Here is an 11,605-nt window from a genome sequence, read left to right as displayed (position 1 = left end):
GTTAGGTTTTACAGTAAAGACAAAGATGTCTAAAATGCTATGATAGATGGGTTTTTCTCATATTACTGATCAATGTTGATAGTTCATGGGGTGGGAGACCCTGCATTTTCTGAAACATTACGATAATTTATCAGGTCACAACAAAATGTTTTAAAAAAATGCATATCACATAGAATATATACAAAAAACTATACAATAAATAAAGACCTCATGCCTAACGATGATGGTACCAATGTATAGACAATGAACAGTAAGTAAAAAGAAATCCCATTGTTCAAGGGACACTCAAACCACTGTTAATTTTCCAGCAATGTTCATGTGCTTTTGTTAGTTTAGTCTTAAAGGACGCATGGATAGATCGAAATATGCTAAGACGTTTTTGTTGGAGGAAAATTTAAAGTTTTACGTATGAAATTTACCATTTTCATTTTGAGATTTACGATAAAACAAACGTATTTATTCTTATATTAACATTTCGTTGTAATGGCTTTACCACTGCTCATAACTGAATACCCAGTTGTATTGAAATGTTTCCAAAAATTACAGAACGTCTATAAAAGTTGATAAGGGACAATAATAAAATATCTAGCACAGCTTAGCCTTAGCTACACTCACTTCCGGTGAAAAGGAAAACGGTTTTTTTTCTTTTCCTTTTTTGAAGACGTCAACGTACGCCCCTCCCTCCCAGCGGGATGACGTCAGAGGGCGTGTCCAAACAAAGGACAGAGGGGACTCCACAATGGGAGGTTCGTGTCTTTCTTTAACTAAAAATAACCTGTGTTTTACCATGTAGTAGGCATTCTGGTTCGTCTTTTTAATGTATGTCCATTAAGTCCAATTCACAAACATTACTTCAGCACTAACGAGCTGAGAAGTTGGCTCGCTTTGCCGATGACAGTGTAACGTCTCCTACCAAATCCTGTTGAGCTTTCTGAAAAGTTTCTTAACACGTCTGACCCTAGAAGGAGTCGTGCTTTTCGATTCGCCGTCAAAATGCCGTTAAATGAAGTGTTTTCTCGTAGCACTCCCGATCCTCCATTCCTCCGCGTTCCTCTCCGAGGAAAGACTAGACATAATGTCAAATTTCCGCTCAGCAGCCTGAATGGATGTGCTGCTGCACACTGACCTCCCCTTTCAATGAAAGAGCTAGCCTGTTATCAGACAGTGTTCAGGAATCAGCTGATGCACTAAGACATTTCTCCAACTTCTCTCTGTTAACGTGGATAGACAGTTTTCATGAGCAGCTGATAGAGGACAGCGACTTCCTCAAAGCTGACCGGAGACTGGACACGGAGCTGGTGGACAAACTCATCCTGCAGCTCAACAGAATCTACCCGCAGATCCTCTCAGACAAGGAGGCCACCAAAGTCAGTCCACACACACACACACACACACACACACACACACACACACACACACACACACACACACACACACACACACACACACAGTACTTCACTGTCTTCGTCTCATGCTATGGATATGTAGTATTTGTAGAAAACATGATGAAACAACACTCTAATATGAATAAATGGAATCACGTCTAAACTGATTCCAGTGGAGATGTTTCAGTCATATTTACATTTTGTCTTCGACAGTGTCTCTAAATTACTGTTGTTTTTGTCCAGTTCCGAAACTTGGATGTGCCCACAAGTGTTCGAGTGGGTGAGCTCCTGGCACACCTGCAGGGGAAAGGAGAGGAAGCATGCAGGGAGTTTTACAGAGCTCTCCACTTGCACGTCGAGGAGGTGTACTACAGTTTGCCCACACGGCTCCGCCTCAGAAGTTAGTCCCCCAAAACTGATTCTCTGTATCATCCCAGTGAGATGTTTATTCATTATATATTACAGTTTGGATAATTCATATTTAGGTGCACAGCCCAGCTACACATATATTTGTTGTTATTCCACACACTAAAATGTGTCTGTCCTGTATCCAGATTATCTAGATCCACTCAAGTATCCTGGTGTCAAAAATCAGAAGTATGTCCTGAATGACAGAGGTAAGATGTTAATTTGGATGAATGTATGTGTGCAATGCTGCATGCCATGTCAGTGTTCAGCTGTTAAGAAAGCTGCTATTCTTGCATGTTAGGCAGTAAAATCCTAAAATAATCTGTAGATGGTTTAGTGATGACCTTCAAGAATCCCTAAATAAGTAAAATCTGTGTAACTGAAACTTTTTCCAGAGTAGAGGATGTGTGTCAGGTAGTCATTTAGCACTGACACCAGATAATGAATTACATTTACGTCTTCCCAGGTCCCCTCTTCTTTCTGGGCTGTTTCAGCGTCGCAGTGGGAATGGCTTTACTCTATTACTACAGTGGTGAGTAGCTTTTCAGTTTTTAAAATCCCCTGACATTGCAAATGTGAATAAATTGGCAAGCTAATTTATATTCATATCATCTTAAGTCCATGCACGCTTTTGAAAATATAATTTTACTTAATACTGTTAATTCATATTGCTCAGAAGATGTCTTTGTTCTGCAGAGGCTAAATTGACAGGAGGGAGCCGGGCCCTCGGGATGGCTGCTCTGGGTTTGAAAAGGAAAGCTCAGGAGGTCCTCATATGGTACGCTGAAGAAAGCCTCATGGAGTAAAGGGTGACTTAGCCTCACATAGACAGACCGATCTCTACAGCGCCGTGTTGGAGAATGGGGTGACTCGCTCACACTCGGTGCTTCAGCGGTACTGCTCTTATGCTACTTTTACCAAAGCACAGCGCAATATATCTTTTCAAAAGTTGAATACTAATTTTGTACACAGCTGTACAGTATATAATATTTTGCTTGTCATTTAAATGAGAAATATGGGGCAAATTTAGAGCCACGTTTGGCACTTTGCTCTTATTCCCTCATATGTTGTTGTAGTTCTTTAAGTGGGTTGAAGGGATTGAATACACTCGAGGGATGATCACAGTGAAATCAAAAAGCTGATTAATCAAATTCATCTTGCTAAAGATTTCAAATGTGGCATAAAGCACCTTTTATAAACCAGTTAAAAAGGAAAACTTTGACTTTATTAGTAACAAAATAAGACATTTTCAGTGACCAAACATTAACACGCGGAGGTCTATTCTTAACTTTATAGAATCAGCCTACATATTTTCATCACTACAAAAACAATAGTTTAATTCATCAGTACATTTTGCAGCCATATAATAGTTATGTTTGAATATACAAACCAACAACCTGCATTTTATTTGCTTACGTACGCTTTGGTTTAAGAGACTTGGGCCAGACTTGTTTTTCAACTTTTTATTTTGGTTCAGACAGCACTCAGTGTAATTCTTTGCAGTGTGCTGAGCTATACACATCTATTTGGTTAATGAAAAATTACGTTTGTTTTGCTCTCACTTACCACTGATGTAAAGCACACTTCAATGCACCTCAGACTGTCTGTGAGGCCAAGCTCTTGGTGGAACGTCACCGCCCTCTTGTGGTCAAAAGTGAACATCACGAAACGTAGTCCGACTTGTGTTGGCTTCACAAGAGCTTCCCGAAATTCTATAACCACGCTGAAAAAAGGGAGAAATTATTTATATGACCAGCCAGAAATAATGCGAAGCCGTGTCCGTTTGATAATACCTTAGATAAATTCATTGTGACCGTGAAAATCACGTGACCGCTTGTGCCAATGATATCCTGTGCTACCAGCGCAGTGCCTTATGGGTAGAGTCACAACGGAACCAAAATATACAAATGTCGAGTGAAGAATCGTAATAATGATGAGTAAACGTTGCTTTTAAACGGAACAGACAAGGCTTGTATGCAACATATACAAGATGTATTACCGTGAAATCGCACCCTAAGTCAAACTAAGTCGTGTAATTGGGTTTCTATATAGTGACGTATTGCGCTGTAGAAGATGTGTTGTATGAAAGGAGAGAAGGTTAGCACTCCCCTTGACAAGGATGGAATTGGCCCTTGTGGCCTTCAACACACATACGGTTAAGGCATTGCCACCTACTTCGTGGCATCTCTAACCAAATTTTTTCATCTGTTACATTTTGACTTTGTGTAAAAGTACGCTAGTTGCACATCACATTTCCTTCTCTCGAACTGCGTCTCTTCTTCCCACCATGTACTTTAAGACCGGAAGCAAACCCAAGTATTTTCCCATGCCTTTGTTTCCGCAGGGTGGGGCAGGATGGAAAATTTTACATTTCCTGTCCGTCTGTAGTATGTGGCTCTCTCTCTCTCTCTCTCTCTCTCTCTCCCTCCTATCCACAGACGTAGTCGACTAGTTTGTAACAGCAAAAGTACATTTAAATGTTTAGCAATTTCACCCCGTTATTGCTAAATATTGTATTTTATAGTGTGGATATTTGTTTGTTCTTACTGTGCCTTTTTACCCACTGCATACTGAACAGTTAGTTTCTGATAAGTCTATATTAAATGAAAAGTCTGACAGTAAATGAATTTACCCCCACATGACAGGCAGATCAAACGTTAAATTATTTCTCAGGCTATTTGTATTTTCATTAAAATGTATAACAGAATATAAGAGCATTTATGATGGTGCTTTGTTAATATTTGTGATAAGGTGGTTAAACGTCAGGATATCAGAAGCCAAGAGCAGAAACAGCTGCAAGCATTCATGAAACTTGCATGGCTTTGTTGTTGTTTTTCTTGTACTCCAGTTTTGTAATATTATTCTAAATGATATTTAATTTGTGATGGTTGTCAGTTAATGTCTACCCATTGAGGTCCAGTGCCTGACACTGTGTCACGTTCTGTGTACACTGTGTTGCGTAAAAATGCCTTAAAATCTGAAAGTGCCAGAATTTGTAAGATTGAAACTTTTTTGTCTTTGTACAATAAAAAAAAATTGAATGCACGATGAGAATAAGCAGGGCAATAAACACATCTTATCACTTTTGTGGTTTTATTTATAAACGTCATTTAAAATAGTAGTCACAGTATGCAATCCAAGGTCATATAGTAAAAGCTGTGTTTTTTTTTGGTCCTTTAAACGTAATAAAAATGTAATCAAAATGCCTTAAAATAACCACATACAGTTCAGTACACAAAGAATTATAGACAATAACTAATACACACATATAAATCAGTTTAAACATTACACACTAGATATTGCATAGCAGTAAACAAAACAAAGGAAGTAAGGTCCACTTCATTTATTGGTTGAGGTTTATAACACTGTAAACAACGTTTGCCCCATAATAAAGCTGTTATTTATAGAAACGCCTCATGAGCAGCAGGAGGCCAAGATGGCTCCTGATGCACTTACTAAGACTTTCCTTTGGATTATGCTGTGGTGATTTATTTTTTCTAAAGATTACGCTTACACTGACGGGTACCTAAAATAACAGTGGAACGTCTTCTTTTTTCGGGAAACATTCACAATGACTGTGACTAATGCACAGTATATTGCTCCTGATGTGTTTGCTTTATTAGTAAAGGCAATCATTTATTTGCATCAGTGACCTGAGCATTGTAAGAGGTAACAAACTGCTGAATTGCTGCATGAAATGAAAACAGATCACACATTTGTCCAGAGCCATGGTTAGATAAGAAGTGAACACATCTAACACACACACACACACACACACACGCACACTGTGTCACTCGATCCTCAGCGAATCAAGTGACATGTCTGGGAGGTTGGATTACAGAACGGCAACACGCCTTCATGCCTTTTAGTTTGGTGGATAAATGAATATTCTGTGCATAATGTAGAGGTCCATCTTTAGTAAGTTGATCAGCAGGTATGGAGACTCATGTAAAGGGTGATCAAGAACTTGGGCTGGGCCGCTGGACACCAAAGGCTGTGATGAACACGTTGACCACGACTATGATGAAGACAAAGGCGGTGGCAAAATTCTCCATGATGTTCAGCTTATAGTGCATGCTCTGATCGTTCAGGTTCCACTTCACTGACGAAAGAAATCAGACATGAAGACATTACTGAGTTTTGCTTAGTCAGTAGGAATGATCTCATTTGCCCACAAGGGGGCAGCACAGAGTTTCCTGTCAGCTTAGCAGTGAGGTAATCATTCCTGAGAGCTATGACACAAATTAACTGCATCTGACAGCACTGCCCGCAGGTGAATTATTAGCTTCTTCCTCCATTATAAGCCTCACTGGTCTGAGAAGGGAATACTTTTCAGACAGAGGGAAGTCCGTGTTTTATTTTACTGGTCATGTTAGTATTGGCAAATCTCCTATGACTCTTTTAAAGTGGAAGCAGCTGACAGCGAAGTTGATGCTTCCTGTTGTGGCCTCTAAAGTCAGCTGTCTATCACAATAGTTTTCTCTGTAAGGATAAGATAAGGACACGGTCAGGAGGGTGAGGAAGGTGGACACCAATGTATAGGAAGACAAGCTGCACTGCATGGCTCAGCCCTTCCACTTTACGAATCCAACACATTAGTCATCAGCAATTCGAGATAAACAAAAGAGTACATTCCAAATGTATGTGCCCAATTAAGCGCGAATACGATTTTGAGCTTGTGCAGTGATGTGCATCAATGATTTCATGGCCTGTGGTTGTAAAGCCGTGGGAAAAAACTCACTGTGAGAGGAAATGGAAGTTTGTAGGAAAGATTTGTAGAAGAAAAAAAACTGACGTCTACATAAAACTGCATGAAGTGCGAATCACATCAGCAGCTGTTCAACAGAACAGCCGCAGAGCACAAACTGCACAAAGTTATCAGGAACACGCTGTTACAAAAGCAAGGCGAGGCCGAAAGCCATACGAGTAACTTTAACGTCATTTCACACATCTGTGAATGCTGACAAGCCAATAACAGCGTTTGGCTAGCTGAAACTAGGAGACTAACTCCAAACGTACCGATGAAGATGAGCAGGACTCCCACCACGATTTGCAGGATGAGGGAGATGCTAATGAGAGTGATGAGGGGCACATAGAAAGTGAAGTCCGGTCCTTGCTCCAGCACGGCCTTCAGCTGTGAGGCGTTAGCCATCAGCAGAGCCACATCCAGCATGCTCTCTGCTGCACTCTTCTTATTGGCATAATGGTTCATGTTCAGAGGCCTTTCTTGCCTCCTCTCGTGGCCTCGCAGCGGGACCTGAACACAAACGCAAACACAGAGAATGACACGTAAGTGACGGCTGGGAACACAGTACTTGAACAAGCTAGATTTATCTCTGACAATTCCTTCATCAATGGCCTGCTATCATGATAGGTGCCATTAATACTCAGGGGTGCCCTGGTAGGTCACCTGGTAGCATGTGTATCATGTTTCAAGGCTGAGTCCTCACAGCAGCAGCCTGGGCTCGCCTCCAGTCCGGCCCATTGCTGCAATCATCCCCTCTCTCTCTCTCACCTGCTTCTCCTATTTCTTTACAGCTGTCACTACTAAATAAAGCAGAAATGCTGAAAAAAACTCAACTATCTATCTATCTATCTATCTATCTATCTATCTATCTATCTATCTATCTATCTATCTATCTATCTATCTATCTATCTATCTATCTGTATGTATGTATGTGTGTGTGTGTGTGTGTATATATATACACACACATACATACATACACACACATATATACATATACTCACACACACACACACACACACACACACACACACACACACACACACACACACACACACACACACACACACACACACACACACACACACATATACTGTATATACACATCAGATGGGAGTCAAATTGTGATGTAATGTCTCAGACATCCTTAAAATGCACTCAACAGCCCTTGTTTAACTAAAAACAGCTGAAAACAAGCCCCCTGTGACTGGCTGTTTTCATGTTCTTAGAAACTACTGGATAAGGTGGGCAGGCTCTAAAAAAGTCCCACTTTGCTTCCCAAATCACAGAGGTTTTATGAGTTTCAGATCGACTGCACCCAAAACTAAAACCTAGATTTTAGCAATCGCTGTATTTTTGTTCGCTGTGGAAGAAGTGGAAGTGAAAGTGCACGACGGCCAAACTCAAACAGGAACACCAATGACTTAGCAAGGCCGCTGAATTGGTTTCAGTCCAAAGGTTATTTGTGGAGCCATATCCTGGTAACAACGCGGTAAGCCTGAGAGAAAGTCTGACAAGGTCACGCATCAGAAACACAAGAGTTCTTGGTAACCTCAAGCCAAACAACAGGAACATCTGCCAGAAATCAGTTTCCTTCCTCTCTGGTTTACCAGCTAAGAAAGGAGGTAAATACCAGTGAACTGAGCCTGGGTTAAGAGGTTAATTCAAAACCACGCTGTGAACGTTTCTCTGCCTATGAGTTCAGCTCGGTGCTCAGACTTTCAGTCAGAGTGGAAGCGTAGCAGACCAACAATGGCGCTCTTGTGCCCGCACAGGTTGGCAGCATCACAGGCTGAGGTTCAGCTCAGCGTCGCTCTTTCTTCACCTCTGAAAACCTGCCAGGCCGCAGAGCGAGAAGGTGCTCCGCTGGTAGACCAGCAGATGAGCGTCACACTCACTCTCTGTCACACACACTTTATCTCTCACTCTCACTTCTCGTACTGTAACACCTTCATCTGTAGCATGAGGAAATGCCTTCTTCCCACCCGCGACTGATGACGTGCCCCGAGCTTTCCAGGAATTGGCCATCTATCTCTTTTTCATTTTCTTCTTTTGTGCTTTGGTGTCCTGGAGGTTTTGCCTTGTCCTCTTAGAGAACTTATGGGTTAAAGGTGTAGCTGCGTTTAGAGCCTCAGACATCATATGTGATATTCTACAAGTGAACCTGATGTGGTGTGTTTACCATCAGTCTCTAACTGGCTCTGGCCTCACATGCCTACAGTACACTGAATGATGTATCTTTGAATGAACCTACTCTCCATCACTGTCTTATTTATTATCTATTAATTAATTTATATTACCACAGACGCTTGCTACGAGGAACAAGAAATGTGGAAAACATCATTCAATTAGTGACAATTTAACTACAGTTATTCCAAATTTCTAGACCATTTTCCAACAACTGAAGGACACTGAAGTTTAAAACAAGTAGGCCTGCAACAAACTATTGTTTCTATCATCAATTCATCTGTTCAACTATCGTTTTTGTTAACCATTTAGTCGATTAACATAAGGACAAAAATGTTCCCAGAGCCCAAGATGACATCACACAATCGTAAGTTTTGTGACACTCAAAATGAAAAAAGACAAGAGAAGTCATTTAAAAATGAAACAAAATTCAACTTTCACTTTCAACACTGACCAGACCAAAGTCTGTCTCTGTGTCCGGCACCGGCTGGATAACACCTTTTAACAAAAGGTTCCCACATCATTATTTTGAACAGAAGCGTCATTATACTGGAAAAGCAGATTACAAACACAAAGGTGTACACAGAGGCCAGCATGTGGAGCTGCACCGACGTCTTTCTGACTGCAGCAGCAGCAGCGCTGTCGCTCACTGCCGCTTTGCTCCAGAGGACAAACATTTATTACACCTTTTTACAAAAGTTAGCGGTTTGTTATGACCGGAGGCCACTTCCCATTCAAGCTTAAAATGAACACAAAATGTACTTGAACATACTCCACGATGTTCAGAGATGTTATGCATTGAGATTATTGTTACGTTTTTTGGACTAGAGCTGAAGTGATTATATTTGACTATTTTGGTGTTAAATTAACCAGTTTAAGTAATTTTCTTAATGAAAAAAAGAAAAAAAGGTCACAATGATCTGATTTCAGCTTCATAAATGTGATATTTTCTGGTTTCTTCACTCCTCTATGACAGTAAACTGAATATCTTTGGGTTGTGCACAAAACAAGACATTTGAGGACGTCTTCCTGGGCTTTGGGAGACGCTGATCGATATTTTTTCCATCTTCTGACATTTTACACACCGAACAACTAATCCATCACTTGAGAAAAATAATACAGATTAATGGACAAAGATAATAGTTAGTTGCAGCCCTATGTTGGACAGGCTTTCCCAACGCAATCCAAACTGAAAAAGTTGAGGTGATTTCAGAGTTTGTGCTCTTGCATGTGACCTACTAATCAGACTGTCGAGGCTGGAGGTATCTGCAGCAGGCAGGACTCAAGACAATAACTGTCCATTGTCCTCTGAGCAAGCAGAGGACACTCTCCTTCTCGGGGACTCTGCACATTGAACTTTGATTTCCTGAATGACTTTGCATTCATCTTTAATTTGCACTGTGAGAGCTTTCACTTATAGATCTGTTTGTATGTTTTCTATCGAATGCAGGAGTTTCAGTGTTTTTCCTACCGACCTCAGGTCAGCTCAGTGTCAGTCACGTGTGCTTTGTGGTAATTGCTGCAGTTTCCTGTGTAAAGTATCACTAAACTTCTCTGTCTGTCCATCTGTCCACATCTCTATGGGACTTTGTGTCCACTGTGCAGGAGCATCTTAGAGACGGAAGTCAAACAAAGCGAACACCAAACTGGCCGTGAAATGAGAGCTAATCAGAGGCTCCGCCGCTGATCGATCACATTAGCACTTGTTCTGCGGAGCTTTAACTAACTACAAACAGGATGTGTGGATGGATGAGAGATGCGTGAAAACCCGGCAGCCACCGCCGTCCTCTGAACCCCACGCACCTCCCGTCACGTTAGGCGGTTAATGTTTCTGTGAGGGTTTCACTCTGACTGAACCTGTCCGGGATATCTGCGCTGGTTTAACATTACCGAGCAGGAAGCCATGCTGCCCTTTGTAACGGACACCGGCGGAGCATGAACGTACCTCAGCCTCGCCGTTTCGGTCAGCATCACCGTTCATCTCCAGGTTTTCCGTGGCCATCTCCTTAATTACCGCGTTATACGCCGAGCGGGTTGATCATGTGCGGAGCGGGCTTCTGGGAAAGGTCGGTGGGTGAGCCGGCGGAGACGAGCTCAGTCTGTTTAGAAAAGCCTGCCGTGACGACAAGAGGGGAGACTGGCTGCAGATTACCGCCCCTCCGATATGGGGGCGGCAGTCCTCGGAGAGTGGGAGAAGTGAGAGCAGAGCTCTTCACCAGACTCGTCATTCACCAGTGACGTTCTTATTTTCCACTCTTGAACTCAAACCCTGATGTAATGTGTAAGAGCCACGCGCTGTCTTTACTCACACTGTAATTACTTACACAGGAATGTCTGGGAACGTGACTCTTTACTGCCCCCCTGCGCATCGATGCTCGCATTGCACGTTGGAGGTGAAACTTTACCATGTATGTTTATGGACAGGCACCGTGTAAACATATCTCTGTCCGTGGTTCTTAAATATTAAAAGTATTAAGCCTATTTTGTTACACAGCCCTCTACAAGACCCTGTTAGGGTCATTACCATGTTCAGTTTTTGGTTGTGCCTTGTTAGTGACTATATATAATATCCATATCCTACTATGTGCAATTCAAAATCCAGTGAATAGGCTGGCCCATGCATGGGTTCACATTGAAAGGCCTGACCCACCAGCTGGTTCCTGTTATTTCCACTGTTTCACTGGTGATCTGGGCAAGTTTGTCCCTTGAGGTTGACCCCATGAACTTTAAAACTGCTTTTTGTTTTAGCCTTGCAGAGGAAAAAAAAATAAGACCTTTGAGGCCTTAAATGAGAATTTTGACCCTCAGTTCTTGTCCTTAATATCTGTTTTCCCTCATTTCAAATGTTATGATTCTGTTGTATTAAACAAACCAATAAAAG

At 41.6% G+C, this 11,605-nt stretch overlaps 2 protein-coding genes and 1 non-coding gene across 3 annotated transcripts; 2 read left to right on the top strand and 1 right to left on the bottom strand.

The window, feature by feature from the left end:
- The first annotated feature begins 706 nt into the window (after positions 1-706).
- Positions 707-4,874, top strand: card19 (caspase recruitment domain family, member 19). Its single transcript, XM_070959952.1, has 6 exons — positions 707-746; positions 1,228-1,367; positions 1,629-1,785; positions 1,940-2,002; positions 2,260-2,325; positions 2,490-4,874. Exons 1-6 carry the CDS (start codon positions 740-742, stop codon positions 2,597-2,599), a joined length of 543 nt encoding a protein of 180 aa, XP_070816053.1. The 5' UTR covers positions 707-739; the 3' UTR covers positions 2,600-4,874.
- Positions 3,869-3,996, top strand: LOC139329598 (U6atac minor spliceosomal RNA). The gene has a single exon (XR_011602087.1). It is a non-coding gene; the product is annotated as a U6atac minor spliceosomal RNA (small nuclear RNA).
- A 538-nt stretch (positions 4,875-5,412) lies between the features above and the next one.
- On the bottom strand, positions 5,413-11,066 carry ninj1 (ninjurin 1). Its single transcript, XM_070959953.1, has 3 exons — positions 10,670-11,066; positions 6,813-7,050; positions 5,413-5,895 (listed from the first exon to the last, which is right to left on the bottom strand). The coding sequence occupies exons 1-3, from the start codon at positions 10,724-10,726 to the stop codon at positions 5,753-5,755; spliced, it is 438 nt and encodes a 145-aa protein (XP_070816054.1). The 5' UTR covers positions 10,727-11,066; the 3' UTR covers positions 5,413-5,752.
- Positions 11,067-11,605: the final 539 nt, after the last annotated feature.

Source organism: Chaetodon trifascialis, chromosome 3 (assembly GCF_039877785.1).
Source record: "Chaetodon trifascialis isolate fChaTrf1 chromosome 3, fChaTrf1.hap1, whole genome shotgun sequence".
In the NCBI taxonomy this organism is placed as follows: domain Eukaryota; kingdom Metazoa; phylum Chordata; class Actinopteri; order Chaetodontiformes; family Chaetodontidae; genus Chaetodon; species Chaetodon trifascialis.
Note: the sequence above shows the minus strand (reverse complement) of the source record. Positions and strands in the feature narration are given on the sequence as shown.